The following is a 15,245-nucleotide window of genomic DNA, read 5'->3' as shown; positions in this document are numbered from 1 at the left end:
GGAGGTGGCGCTTGCTTCCGTCCCTGATCTATGGCGAAATAGAGACGGGATTGCGGTTGCTATGCAAAGCCTGCTGGAGTAAAGGTGACCTAGAGCGGTTTGTAGCCGAAAGGGAAGCCTTCTGATGGGGATGGAGAACCACAGGGTCCGATCCGGAAGGTCGGGACCCTGGCCTTCTGGCCTAGATTGGGGCGGATCTAGCCCTAGACAGTTATTTGGGAGAGAACGCTTACTCCTGCCTTGCAAGGGGGGAAGGAGTGGCAAGTATTTCCCGAATGTAATTAGGAAGAGTGATGGGAGCGATGGCAGAGCCTGATGGTAAAGGGCTCTTTCCGGCTTCCTGATCTCCATATCCTTCCTGTCTGTGGTGGGGTCTGCTGTGGTCTGGGATGCTTCGAAAAGCCAGTGGTGAATGTGCCCCTGAAGTGGCAGTTCAGGGGTGCCGTATAGTCACGGTGTGAAAGCACTTGATTTTATGGCACCATGGTCACTTCACCACAACACACGTTTTTCGCACCTTCCTCTTGGGCCGGGCCTCACTTCTCGGCCTTTTGGCTAAGATCAAGTGTAGTATCTGTTCTTATCAGTTTCCAGGAGGTGGCGCTTGCTTCCGTCCCTGATCTATGGTGAAATAGAGACGGGATTGCGGTTGCTATGCAAAGCCTGCTGGAGTGAAGGTGACCTGGAGTGGTTCGTAGCCGAAAGGGAAGCCTTCTGATGGGGATGGAGAACCACGGGGTCGGGACCCTGGCCTAGATTGGGGCAGATCTAGCTCCGGACAGTTATTTGGGAGAGAGCGCTTACTCCCCTCTTACAGAGGGAGGGGAGTGGTTAGTACTTCCCGAATGTAATTAGGAGGGAGTGATGGGAGTGATGGCAGAGCCTGATAAAGGACTCTTTCCGGCTTCCTGATCTCCATATCCTTTTTGCCTGTGGTGGGTGTAACGATATCACGTACGGGACATGAAAAGCTGTAGCTAGCTGCCATCTTGTGTGGAAGTAGCCATGACAGTTTGGCTAACCATGTAACCTTACAGAAAACTCTGAACTCCCTCCTTCCTCGTCTTAGGAATTCAAAGCTTTTTAAGTTCAACAGAAAAGGTTATCTCAACAGAGAAAACAGAACCAGGTTAGGTCAGTAGAAAACATTTGTTGTAAGGGCAGTGTTCAGGCCTGTCGTAAAACTGTCACCCTCCCCATTCAGAGACCTAACAGGCCTCGGTTGTAAATTTTCTGAATACACCTCAGTAGAATAAGTATGAAATTTCAGCATGTTTCATAACTTCTGACTTAGTAATAGCACAGCCATAATCTGGACATATTTAGTTTCCTCAGATAATATGGAACGTTTCAAGTCCAGACACCCCTATGTCAGGTCATATGGGAAACCCCTGGGACCACTTATTCCTCCAAAGCAGGCTATACGTTATAGAGATGGCATGTTTAGACTTGTTTTGAAGGAAATCTCAAGTTGAATAATAATATGGATATTTGGAGTCTGTAAACACTATAGATGCAGATATATGAATATGTATTACAAAATCTACCTGGGACGTGGTCATGAGTGTAGACACCTCCCAGCAACCAACCCCTAAACAGGATGACCAGATGATTGGTTACTGGTCGCTGTCAACACCCCCTTTGATTTGACAGAAAAGAGGAGATGCCAAGACAATGGGCAGTTCTCCTTTTACCATCCAAGAAGAAACATCTGCCAAGTCGAGAACCGAGTACCTAGCTCATCGATCAAACTCTGATCAACCCTCGGATTAATTGCAAGTATTCTTTCTTCCCAATTCTACCTTATTTCTTTGTGGCTGTATATTGTCTTTATCTTTTGAAACATCTTTTTTCTGTAAATATTTTATTTGCATCAACTTTGACCTTTTCATAATAAACCCTTATGTTGAAAAGTGTTAACCTTGTCTCTAAAGCTCTTAATGCAAGCTATAAACGAACCTGCCTCTTGAAGGGCGCTACTGTTGTAGAGTAAGACTCTGAGCAGACCTGTCTGTGGTGGCAGTGTGTGTGGCAGACGCTTATTCTAAAATTATAATTGGTATTGCTAAAATTACGAGTCTCCCCCGGCTCAGTCTTTTAAACGGTGGTGGTGGCAGTTAAAGGGTTAATTGTGTAATTAGCCCAGTGACAATAACTCTCAGGTTGCTCGCACCTAGATTGTGGTCCTGCAAGCTGGAAAATCTTTGTGCTGGGCGCAGCTGAGAGTGGCATTGTTACGTAAGTGACAGCGTGGTGTGAGGTTGGCCGGTCCTTCGTTGCAAGTTAGCGAGGAGGGCGGGGATCTGACACCCGCATTCGTCACATATTGGCTGGCAGCGTAGCGGGATAGTTTCGCATTAAGAGCATTCAGTGCATTGTTAGGAATTAGCTCTGCACTGAAGGATTGTAACCTTTGTGGAAACAGTCCTTAGAGACAAGCTGGTGCATATTTTTTTTGATTTTTTTTTAAGAGAGACATACAGCAACAGCTCCTTTCTACACCTTCTTCCTATCTCTTCTTTCTGTTCTATCTTTTCTGCTTGCAACATGTCTGGGTTATCAGCATATAAAAAGATGAGCAAGAATGAACTGACTGTTGAGTGCGCAGAAAGAGGAATTGATGTCGGTGGCAAAAATCGTGAAGGCTTTATACATGCCTTACAGGAGTTTGATATCCGTGCAGACCAGAACCTGGGGGAAACTGGACCAGAAAGGGTTTCCGCTACTCCAGAGCCCAGTGGTTCAGAGGCGGCCTCACCAGATGGGCAAGCAGAGACTGACACTGGAATACCACGGATTGTTACCTCCAAGCCACCACAAGAGCAGGCCAGCATCAGATTGCCTGAAACCATTATAGACTCTCTTCAAATGCAAGAAACTCTACAAAACCTCAGGGAGACGGATCCTGTGGTGTACCTGCAGTTTCTTGAGCGCCAGGCTGCGGCCGAGAGAGAGGCTGTGGAACGCAGGGCTGAGCGAGAGGAACGCCAGGCTGAGAGGGAGGCTGATCGTCGGCACGAATTGGAGATGGCTAGGCTCCAGCAGCAGCGACAGGCTCAGAACCTCGGATCCCTAGAGCACAGGGATGCCTCTCTGCCAGTGATCCCGGCAGCCAAATTTCCAGTTATGGAAAAGGACAGTGACATTGACGTGTATCTACTGTCGTTTGAAAAAACTTGCCGTCAGTACCATCTGCCCCCAGCACAATGGGCCCGGTATCTGACACCAGGGCTACGAGGCAAGGCCCTGGATGCTTATGTCGAACTGTCAGAAGAGCAGTGCGACGATTATGAGGCCTTAAAGGCTGCAATCATCCAAAAGTTTCAGCTAACCCCGGAAGTGTACCGGAAGCATTTTAGGTCCTTGCAAAAGGGGCCTGGAGACTCATACATGGATGTGGTAGGTCGCTTACGCACCACATTCCGTCAGTGGACTAAAGGCTTGAAAGCCGATTCTTTTGAATCCCTGGAAGATCTTATGATTGAAGATCAACTTTTGCACCTCTGTCCTACAGACGTCAGACAGTTTGTGCTGGAGCGAAAGCCAACCTCTGCCAAAGCAGCAGCAGAACTGGCAGATACCTATATCCACTCTCGGGTATCTGACCATCGCAAGGCTCCTCTGAATGGCTGGAAAGGAGGGAAATCGCACACGGCAACCCCTCCTCTGCCTACCAAACAACTTCCTCAGCAGCCGGAACCTGCAACTCCTGGAGCCAAGGCCTTCCTAACTGACAAACGCAAATGCTACAACTGTGGGGAAGCCGGACATCTCAGGATGCAGTGCCCTGAGCAGAAGAAGATGACATCACCTGGCCATCCGGCCAGCAACCCTTCTTCCGTGCTGTTTGTCCGCAGGAAAACTGGGGTAACCACCGCCAACTTGCAGCCAGTCACCGTGGGCCACCGGATCGTTACTGGTTTCAGGGACACAGGAGCTGAAGTCACTTTGGTCAGACCAGAGGTGATAGAAAGAAGTTACATCATCCCTGGAAAGTTTTTTACCCTCACCGGAGTCGGGGGGACCCACTCACGAGTACCCTGTGCCTATGTTTTCATTGATTGGGGTGCCAGAAGTGGGATGAGAGAAGTGGGAGTCTCGGAGGAGATCCCCACTGCGGTGTTGTTGGGTGCTGATTTAGGTACCCTTGTTTCTTACTATGCCCCTGCTAAAAGCACCCAGGATGCTCCCACGGAACTCTCTGGACCTACCAAGGTACTGTTTACAGATGTTGGGGTAATATCTGAGCAACCTGTGGATGGACAGAGGGAGGGGGAGGGTGGAGTGGAGGTTCAGGGGTCTTCTTCACCTACAGAAGGAGAGGAGGCCCCCTTGCATGTGCCAATATCAAATGCTTGTGTAGCTGATGTTAAGAATGTAATTACTGAATGTAATGATGTTATGTCGTTGTTGGAGGTCACCCACAATGCTGGGAGGGTGGAGAAGATAGAGTCTCTGGCGGCAGAGCCCAGGAGTGGCCCAGGTGGCCCCATTCCTGACTCTGACCCAGAGTATTCTGCCTTGACTACACCCCAGCAGTTGTCCTTGTGTGTCACAGGACGGCTGGTTGGTACTTGTAGTCCCACGCCTCAGCCAGCACTGCTGAGAGACAAAGGCTTTGCAGTGTTCTGCAGGCCAGCTGTTAGCTCCCCTGCTGAGAAAAATAAACAAAAGCATGATAGGGACAGTGGGCAGAGAGGCTGTACTGGTCTACAGGCAGGAGGCCTGGAGACTGAAAGGGTTAAACAGTTGCTCACTGTGTCCAGTCAGCCTAAGGGGAATGTGTTGAAGGTGTCACCTGATATGGTCTGTGAAGGTCCAGGTGAAGTCAGGAAGGCCAGGGTTGGAGTGAAACACAATGGTTTGTGGCCTAACTTGATGTTCACACAATGTCCCAGCACAGCGCCTGTCATTGGCAGAGACCGTATACCTGAACGGAAAGAGTTAGGTGCCCTGGTAGAAGTGATAGCTGACACTCAGGGAGGGGGCTTAGGCCTTCAGTCCCACTCACCTTTCCTTCCACTCCAGGCACCCATGATGCTGGCAGTGCTTACAGCATGCCGTGTTTGGGTCATGGGAAACCCTGGGAGGGCACCCCATGGCGTCCACAAGGTGGGCGACCGGGTGTATCCTCCCCTCACCCTTGCAGCCCACCTTGCCTTGCAGGAGGCGCAGACAGGCGGGGCAAAGGAGACTGAGGAAATTATGCAGTTAGGGGTCCTTCAGGTAGCTCGGACAGTCTGGGCGCCACTGGTAGTCTTGGTCCCCAAAAAGGACCAGACGACCAGGTTCTGTGTGGACTACCGGAAGCTGAATGCCATCACTACTGCAGATGCCTACCCCATGCCCCGGATTGATGAGTTGTTAGATAGGCTGGCGGCCGCCCATTATATAACAATCATGGATCTGAGCAGGGGTTACTGGCAAATTCCTCTGGCCCCTGAGGCTCGGGAAAAGTCGGCCTTCATCACCCCATTCGGATTGTTCGAGTTTACCGTCATGCCGTTTGGGATGAAAAATGCCCCAGCCACCTTCCAGAGAGTCATGAATGACTTACTGGAGGGGCTGGAAACCTTTGCCGTAGCCTACCTGGATGACATCGCCGTGTTCAGCCCTACCTGGGAAGAACACCTGGTGCACCTGTCACAGGTCCTGGACCAACTGACGTCTGCCAATCTGACTGTAAAACCCAGTAAGTGTCAGATTGGCATGACTGATGTGCAGTACTTGGGACACCAGGTAGGAGGAGGTACCCTGAAACCCGAGACAGGGAAGGTTGAGGCCATCCTGGCCTGGCCTACCCCTCAAACCAAAAAGCAGGTTATGTCTTTCTTGGGAACCGCTGGCTACTATAGGAAATTTGTATGTAACTATAGTAGCCTGGCCAAACCTCTGACTGACCTAACCAAAAAGAAACTGCCCAAGGTGGTGTCTTGGACACCAGAATGTGAGCAGGTATTTCAGGCCTTGAAGGAGGCGCTGGCCAGCGCACCTGTGCTGCAGGCTCCAGACTTCACCCGCCGTTTCCTTGTGCAGACGGATGCCTCTGCCTTTGGATTAGGTGCAGTCCTGAGCCAGGTGGACGACGCCGGAGAGGAGCATCCCATCCTCTACCTGAGCAGGAAGCTGCTTCCCAGGGAAGTAGCATATGCCACGATCGAAAAGGAGTGTCTTGCGATCGTGTGGGCTCTCCAGAAGTTACAAACGTACCTTTATGGACGGCACTTCACTGTGATCACGGATCACAATCCCTTGAGCTGGCTAAATCGTGTTGCTGGGGAGAATGGCAAACTACTTCGGTGGCGCCTAATTCTTCAGCAATACGATTTCACCATCCAGCATAAGAAAGGCAGCACCCATGGCAATGCTGATGGGCTGTCACGACAAGCCGAGCCCGCAGGAGTCGGTTGCGTCAGGAGGGAAATTGTAGTTCCCTCCCATGCAACCACCTAAGGGGGGAGGTGTAACGATATCACGTACGGGACATGAAAAGCTTTAGCTAGCTGCCATCTTGTGTGGAAGTAGCCATGACAGTTTGGCTAACCAAGTAACCTTACAGAAAACTCTGAACTCCCTCCTTCCTCGTCTTAGGAATTCAAAGCTTTTTAAGTTCAACAGAAAAGGTTATCTCAACAGAGAAAACAGAACCAGGTTAGGTCAGTAGAAAACATTTGTTGTAAGGGCAGTGTTCAGGCCTGTCGTAAAACTGTCACCCTCCCCATTCAGAGACCTAACAGGCCTCGGTTGTAAATTTTCTGAATACACCTCAGTAGAATAAGTATGAAATTTCAGCATGTTTCACAACTTCTGACTTAGTAATAGCACAGCCATAATCTGGACATATTTAGTTTCCTCAGATAATATGGAACGTTTCAAGTCCAGACACCCCTATGTCAGGTCATATGGGAAACCCCTGGGACCACTTATTCCTCCAAAGCAGGCTATACGTTATAGAGATGGCATGTTTAGACTTGTTTTGAAGGAAATCTCAAGTTGAATAATAATATGGATATTTGGAGTCTATAAACACTATAAATGCAGATATATGAATATGTATTACAAAATCTACCTGGGACGTGGTCATGAGTGTAGACACCTCCCAGCAACCAACCCCTAAACAGGATGACCAGATGATTGGTTACTGGTCGCTGTCAACACCCCCTTTGATTTGATAGAAAAGAGGAGATGCCAAGACAATGGGCAGTTCTCCTTTTACCATCCAAGAAGAAACATCTGCCAAGTCGAGAACCGAGTACCTAGCTCATCGATCGAACTCTGATCAACCCTCGGACATTAATTGCAAGTATTCTTTCTTCCCAATTCTACCTTATTGCTTTGTGGCTGTATATTGTCTTTATCTTTTGAAACATCTTTTTTCTGTAAATATTTTATTTGCATCAACTTTGACCTTTTCATAATAAACCCTTATGTTGAAAAGTGTTAACCTTGTCTCTAAAGCTCTTAATGCAAGCTATAAACGAACCTGCCTCTTGAAGGGCGCTACTGTTGTAGAGTAAGACTCTGAGCAGACCTGTCTGTGGTGGCAGTGTGTGTGGCAGACGCTTATTCTAAAATTATAATTGGTATTGCTAAAATTACGAGTCTCCCCGGCTCAGTCTTTTAAACGGGGGTGGTGGCAGTTAAAGGGTTAATTGTGTAATTAGCGACAATCACTCTCAGGTTGCTCGCACCTAGATTGTGGTCCTGCAAGCTGGAAAATCTTTGTGCTGGGCGCAGCTGAGAGTGGCATTGTTACGTAAGTGACAGCGTGGTGTGAGGTTGGCCGGTCCTTCGTTGCAAGTTAGCGAGGAGGGCGGGGATCTGACACCCGCGTTCGTCACAGTGGGGTCTGCTGTGGTCTGGGCTGGGGGGGTCAGGGCTCCTTTGAAAAGCCAGTGGTGAATGTGCCCCTGAAGTGGCAGTTCAGGGGTGCCGTATAGTCACGGTGTGTAAGCACTTGATTTTATGGCACCATGGTCACTTCACCACAACACACGTTTTTCGCACCTGCCTCTTGGGCCGGGCCTTTTGGCCGGGACCAGAGGAAATTTTTATGCCTGGCCGGAGGGCCGGCCATTGTATAGCACAATGGCCACTTTCACTCTCCCATCTCACTATCTTCCCCACTCTTTCTTTTACCCCTGTTTGTCACCTTTTTGTCTTTTTTTTTGGTTGTCTTTGTATACACGTTTTGTCACTGTGTGGCGAGTAGGGTGTGGGTCCTCGGGCCTACTCTGAAAGTCTTGGGAGGGGGTGGACATAGGCCTTTTGGCTTGGTTCGCCCTCTCCTTTGAGGGGTCTCCCTTTGGGGGAGCCCCACTGTACTTGGGTCGGTCTGCTTCGGCAGACCTTCCAGTTGTGGGGATCTGCCTGGTTTCGGCCAGATCAACCCTTTGTCTGAGTACCTCAGTCCCTGTCTGGAGCCTAACGCCCCGGGGGATCAGGGTAAGGTCCTTCCCTAGTGGAGGACTCTGTACACCCGTTGCACGTTTTTGTGTTTTACTCTCTATGTGTGGGCACTTTTTTTTGGCACCGGGTGGAAGTTTTTGAGGTGTGTTTTGCACGCCACTGGCTTTTCAATAGAGAATAAAAGAAAAAAAAAAAAAAGTGGGTCCTCGGGCCTACTCTGAAAGTCTTGGGAGGGGGTGGACATAGGCCTTTTGGCTTGGTTCACCCTCTCCTTGGAGGGGTCTCTCTTCGGGAGAGCCTCACTGTACTTGGGTTGGTCTGCTTCGGCAGTCCTTCCAGTTGTGGGTAGGACCCCACTGTCGCCACGTTTTGTTTCAGCGATGTTTCTATTGTTTTATCTGGATTTACATGTGAGTGTATATCTGCTTATTTTTTAATAAATCACTAAATTTTACGGATTCACACTATGTGGCCATTCCTTCTTTTTCCCACGTGTCCACATCATCGTTTGGCTCCACTAATCTGATTCTGAGGGATATGATACCATCTGGCTTGCCTCAACTATGTTGTCTCCCCTGGTTTGGGCATCCACCAATCAAAGGGATATAGCATCAAGCCGGTCCATCCATCAGCATCATCTTTCCAGGTCGCTCTGAACCACTCACCACCCAAGCTTACCTGACCCAATTCGGCGTACGCCCTTTGGGTCCATACCATCTGGTAAGCCTTTCCCTCTTCAGGTGGTGCTGTGTTTATTTTCACCATAGATGTCTTCTTGAAGTATCCATTTTCTTGAAGGACTTCTCATACAATATACATAAATGTACTTTTTGGTTCCTTTTTGGGAGTATTAACCCAACACGTTTTTACACATTGGACATTTCATCCTCTAGCGCTACACCTGTTTTGTTTTTTTCAGTTGTGGGGGTCCGCCTGGTTTCGGCCAGATGGACCCTTTGTCTGAGTACCTCAGTCCCTGTCTGGAGCCTAACGCCCCGGGGGATCAGAGTAAGGTCCTTCCCTAGTGGAGGACTCTGTACACCCGTTGCACGTTTTTGTGTTTCACTCTCTATGTGTGGGCACTTTTTTTTGGCACCGGGTGGAAGTTTTTGAGGTGTGTTTTGCACGCCACTGGCTTTTCGAAAAAAAAAAAAAAACTTGTCAGATTTCAGTTTCAACTGTGTTTTCCTCCAATAGACAGATACGGATCAGTCCATCACAGTGAACAGATCAAAATTGCTACATAGTAATTAAGAAACTTTATGCTTATAGTTAATAGATGAGTATTGTGAAGGAACCAGGGTCGGTGCTAGCCTATTTTGCGCCCTAAGCAAGACTAATTGCACCCCCCAGAAAGGGGAGTTGAGGGGGAGGGAAGAGGGAGGGCTGAGAGGGGACGGGCTGAGAGAGAGGGGGTGAGAGAGGGCTGAGAAAGAGGGGGGCTGAGAGAGGAAGGAGAGAGGGGGCTGAGAGGGGGGTTGTGAGAGAGGGAGGGGAGAGGGAGGGCTGAGAGAGAGAGAGTGGGTTCAGAGAGGACTGAGAAAGAGGGGGGCTGAGAGAGGGAGGGGAGAGGGGGGCTGAGAGAGAGGAGGCTGAGAGAGGGAGGGAAGAGGGAGGGCCGAGAGAGAGGGGGAGAGGGAGGGTGTTGAGAGAGGGGGGAGAGGGAATAAGGCTGAGAGAAAAAGGGGGTTGAGAGAGGGGGCACTGAGAGAGGGGGCACTGAGAGAGTGGGGGCTGAGAGATGGAGGGCTAAGCAAGGGTGGCTTAGAGAGAAGGGGGGCTTGGAGAGGGGGGCTGAGAAAGAGGGGGGCTGAGAGAGAGGGAAGGGCTGAGAGAATAGGGAGGGCTGAGAAAGAAGGAAGGGTTGAAAGAGAGGGGGGCTGAGAGAGAGGGGGGCTGAGAGACTAAGGAAGGCTGAGTGAGGGGGGATAGCTTAGAGAGAAGAGGGGCTTAGAGAGAAGAGGGGCTGAGAGAGGGGGGCTGAGAGAGAGGGGAGGGCTCAGAGAGCAGGGAGGGGGCTGAGAGAGAGGGGGACTGAGAGAGGGGGAGGGCTGAGAGAGAGCGGGGAGCTGGGTGAGAGGGGCGAGGGAGGGGGGCGAGAGAGGGGAGGGCTGTGAGAGAGGGGAGGGCTGAGAGAGAAGGGAGGGGGCTTAGAGAGAGGGGGTTAGAGAGAGGGGGTGCTGAGAGAGAGGGGGAGCTGAGAGAAAGGGGAAGGTTGAGAGAGCGGGGTACTGAAAGGGGGGGTGAGAAAGAAGGGAGGGGGCTTAGAGAGAGGGGGCTGAGAGAGAGGAGGGGCTGAGAGAGAGGGAGGGGGGAGATGAGAGAGACCCCTAGCCCTGCCCCTGAAGTCCCTCCTCTGTCCCAGTCTCTGTCTGCAGATCTGCAGGCCAGGTCTGTGTATGATGTTAGAAGGTACCTTCCATTCCATGATACCAGCTTTGATCCATCCAATTCCAGGGGCTGCGCCTCCCACTTATCCTCTGTGACAGCTCTGTGCCCCCAGTGAGCCTGTCCTCCGGCACCGGGCCTTACGTTGGAGCATTCCATTTTACCAACAGTGAACGACCCAATAGGTGAAAGAGCATCAGACATAAAATCAATCATTTGCTCATGTGCTGCTCTATAAATAATGCCGCGTACACACGAGCGGACTTTACGGCGGACTTTGCCCGGCGGACTGGATTTCGTCGGACAATTCGATGTGTGTGGGCTCCAGCGGACTTTGATTTCTCAAAAGTTGGACAGACTTAGATTTTAAACTTGTTTAAAATTTATCCGTTGAAATCGAGTCCGGTCGAAAAGTCCGCTCGTCTGTATGCTAGTTCGACGGACAAAAAGGCACGCTAGGGCAGCTATTGGCTACTGGCTATGAACTTCCTTGTTTTAGTCCGGTCGTACGTCATCACGTACGAATTCGACGGACTTTGGTGGATTGTGTGTAGGCAAGTCCGTTCATTCACAAAGTCCGTCGGAAAGTACGTCGAAAAATCCGCCGGGCAAAGTCCGCCGTAAAGTCCGACCGTGTGTACGCGGCATAAGACCCTAGGTACCAGGACTAACAATGGAAGTTTATCAAATTTGTCCAAATAATTATGCCAGCCATCAGGATCAGTGTCATTTATCATTTCAGAAACCTTGTTTGAAAAAAATGTAACCAGTTTAACCTGTTAACCCCTTCTGAATGTAGGATTATAATCAATGATCATTTATTGTGGCTGTGGTGTAGAATGGGAACATCCAACAGTGTCTAGCAAATGGTAACTAGAATCAGCTTTATTGGCCATCTGTATATGGCATCCAAGAAATTGTTCCTAGGTTTAAAGTAGTAGAAGTACTGTAGTTGAGTCTGCCTAACCCTAGTAGGTTTAGATTATTTGTGCTGGCGCAATTCTTTCTTTTATTCTTTCTTTTGCAATTTGTGTTTTCACGCCCTACTCCCTACACTCCCTACACTGGAATTTCAGGCTATATATATTACATATAAAAGTTGGTAGGTATAATGCCCATTGATTTTAGTATTACAGTATATCCCTTATTTGGATGAGTTCAAGAAGTCCCCTTAATCAGTGAATAAAAATTTAAACACAAAAAGGAACTTTTATTTGAACTATTTGCTTACTGGGCACTTAAACCCCCCTCCTGCCCAGACCAGTTTTCAGCTTTCAGCGCTGTCACACCTTGAATGACAATTGCGCGGTCATACAGCACTGTACCTAAATTAAATTTGTATCATTTTTTCCCCCACAAATAGAGCTTTCTTTTGGTGGTATTTAATCACTGCTGGGTTTTTTATTATTTGTTAAAAAAGCAAAAAAAAAACGAAAATTTTGAAAAAACAAAACAAAACAGTTTTCTATTTTGTTATAAAAGTTTGCAGATAGGTAATTTTTCTCCTTCATTGATGTACACGGATGAGGCTGCACTGATGGGCACTGGTAGGCTGCACTGATGAGCACTGATAAGGCAGCACTGGTGGACACTGATAGATGGCACTGGTGGACACTGATGAGGCAGCACTGGTGGGTACTGATAGGTGGCACTGGTGTGCACTGAGCGGTGGCACTGATGGGTGGCACTGATGGGCGGCACTGAAGGGCACAGATGGGTGGCATTGATAGGTGGCACTGATGGGTGGCAGTGATGGGCACTGATGGGTAACACTTATAGGCAGCACTGCTAGGTGGCACTGATAATAAGGCACTGATGGGCACTGATTGGCACCACTGGTGGGCATTGATAGGTGGCATGGTGGGCATTGATAGGTGGCACTGATTGGTGACACTGATATGCACTGGTGGGCACTGATTAGCATTGATATGCACTGGTGGGCACTGGCAGGTGGCACTGGTGGGCACAGATGATGTGGCTGTGCCTCTTCCTCTTCGGGACTGGTGTCCCTTTCACAGAAGCCGCGGAAAAGCTTTTTTTTCTCCTCATGCTGTCAGCTCTCAGCGTGAGAAGAAAAAAAAATGATTACTGATCTTGTTTACATCACGTGATCAGCTGTCATTGGCTTACAGCTGATCATGCGGTAAGGGGCCGGGATCGGCCCCTTACTCTGATCTGCGATCAGCTGTCTCATTGATTCTGTGATCACAGAGCACGTCAGAGCAAAGTAAGTCCGCACTGTAACCGTCATTCGGCTATAGTGTGGACGCAAAGGAGTTAAATTGCCTGGAAAGTAGTTATAGGTGTTTTAACTTCTTGGTAATCTCCTCTAATTACCCTATTGCACATGTGTCAAACACAAGTCTCAGGGGCTGAATCCAGCCCTCCAGGCCATTGCATGTGGCCCTTACATCTCCCCTGCAGCTGCAGCACCCCCTTTGTCTCCACCCCCACTTTGTCTCAGCAATCGGCAGCAGAGAGGAAAACAGAACTCCTCCTACAGATCCTTTGCTTCTCCCTGCCGCCATGGAGAGGCTTGTCTTGGCCCCCCTCCCCTTCTCAGCAGTCAGCAGCAGAGAGGGGGACTGAATTCCTCCTACAGATCCGGTGCCTCTCTGTGAAGCCAAAGCACCCCCTAGTCTCCACTTCCCCTAATATCAGCATTCAGCCCTCCTCTGGTCCTCCTCCAGACTCTACACTTTCTGCTTCCCAGCTTTGCAGTAGCAGAAGGTCAGGGGGGTGCACTGTAATGTAAGGGAGGGTGGGGGACTCTTGACTTCTGATGGTGGGGGGGCTCTTGACATCAAAGGGGAGGTGGGGTGCTCTGGAAATCTAGTCCTACAGATAAAACTGGCCCTTTGAGGGCAACCATAATGCTGATACGGCCCGTGATGAAATTGAGTTTGACACCCCTGCCCTATTGTATTTGGTCCAGCTTCTTCTACATAAGGGTAATGATGAAAATAAAAAAATAAGGGATCCCAGGGTACTTACTCCTTAAGATCGACCATTGTTTTTTTTTGTTTTCTATATAGCATATACAGTACATTAATAGGGATTATTTCGGAACACAAAAGAAAAGTTTTCTGTGTATCACATGATAGACTAGGGACAAATTGAAGAGATAATTCAGTCTACTCCATTGGCATCCCCTGGATAAAAACTTCTGCTCCATCTCTCATATATGAATGTCACGTTAATTATTATCACTTACTATTATTATGACAAACACAAATTTTCTCACAGGCAACAACGTATAGGTAATAGGAGGGCAAAGCTCTTAAAATACAAAAGGTTACAGTTAGTCACTTTTCATGTTTAAATCAATATGTAGGTCAAGGAATGGCATTGATTCCTTATCTTTAGACATGTTCAAATCCCTGTTCTAAAATATGGGCATTCATATATATTATGATTGTACAGGTCCGGGACTCTTTGTTGCTCTGCCATAAACTGTAGCAAAAAAACAACACCAACAAATACAATACCAACAGATATCATTTTCAGCACAATAATGCAGATGTAAGCATTCTCAATCATGTCCATGAAAGTATTTGTGTCATGCAAGCCCATGGCTACATCTCTTTCTTTAAAACAAATAACTAAATAAACTGGACTTGGCCTTTAACTTTTTCAGGTTGTAGTATAACAGAAAATTTCCAATCAAATGCTTTGCAATTTTCCTTTCCTGATAGACTCCATGGCAGCATATATTCGGGTCCCCTTACTCCTACCCCATTCCCAGCACAGAAGATTTACTACTGTGCCACAACCGAAGATGCAGTCTCTCTCTCTCTCTCTCAATTTTGTTTGGGTGCAACGTCGCACGACCGCGCAATTGTTAGTTAAAACGGCGCAGTGCTGAATCGCAAAAAGTGGTCTGGTCAGGACGGGGGTAAAATCTTCCGGGGCTGAAGCGGTTAAGGACGCTTTATGGTGCGCCAGAAAGCGCCTCATCCACCAGCGGAAGAGGATGTCCATTGGGGACTGTTGTAGACTGGTTCACAGTCTGCTCAGAGACTATAACTTGATAGACTTTTAGGAGGAGGTCTGCTGATTTTCCCTTCCCCCACTCTCCCCTGTGTGTCTTTGTCTTTTCAATAAAGCTTCGGGCCTGTGAATTCCCCTTCCCCTATGCCTCTTCCCCACCCCCATCACACCCTTTGCCTGTTGAAATGTAATTTGTTTAAAATGTTACATGACTTGCTTAAGTGATATGTATTTCGTAAAATGCCTTCGGGGTAATGCAGCGTCATGCATGATGTGATGTTTCGGGGGAACCATTACTCTGCACAACACATCAGGCACCATACCGCAGGATGAATGTCATTTATTGTATGCTTGAAACTGTATTGTCATGTAGTGTATTTATGTGCTGCATTGCAGTACAGGGTGGAATGTACCCTGTCAAAGTATTTGTTTTTTGAATATTTAATGCAAAATAAAGT

The 15,245-nt window shown here is 48.6% G+C and overlaps 1 protein-coding gene and 1 pseudogene across 1 annotated transcript; both read left to right on the top strand.

Moving 5' to 3' along the window:
- Window positions 1-535: 535 nt before the first annotated feature.
- On the top strand, window positions 536-667 carry LOC141141919 (U2 spliceosomal RNA; annotated as a pseudogene).
- Window positions 668-1,683: 1,016 nt separating this feature from the next.
- LOC141139256 (uncharacterized) lies at window positions 1,684-7,594 on the top strand. Its single transcript, XM_073625214.1, has one exon. The coding sequence runs from the start codon at window positions 2,548-2,550 to the stop codon at window positions 6,451-6,453; it is 3,906 nt and encodes a 1,301-aa protein (XP_073481315.1). The 5' UTR covers window positions 1,684-2,547; the 3' UTR covers window positions 6,454-7,594.
- Window positions 7,595-15,245: the final 7,651 nt, after the last annotated feature.

Source organism: Aquarana catesbeiana, linkage group LG04 (assembly GCF_042186555.1).
Source record: "Aquarana catesbeiana isolate 2022-GZ linkage group LG04, ASM4218655v1, whole genome shotgun sequence".
Classification (NCBI taxonomy): domain Eukaryota; kingdom Metazoa; phylum Chordata; class Amphibia; order Anura; family Ranidae; genus Aquarana; species Aquarana catesbeiana.
Note: the sequence above shows the minus strand (reverse complement) of the source record. Positions and strands in the feature narration are given on the sequence as shown.

Excerpts from the sequence above, each read along its gene's own strand:
- LOC141139256 (XM_073625214.1), top strand. The coding sequence starts at position 2,548 with ATGTCTGGGTTATCAGCATATAAAAAGATGAGCAAGAATGAACTGACT.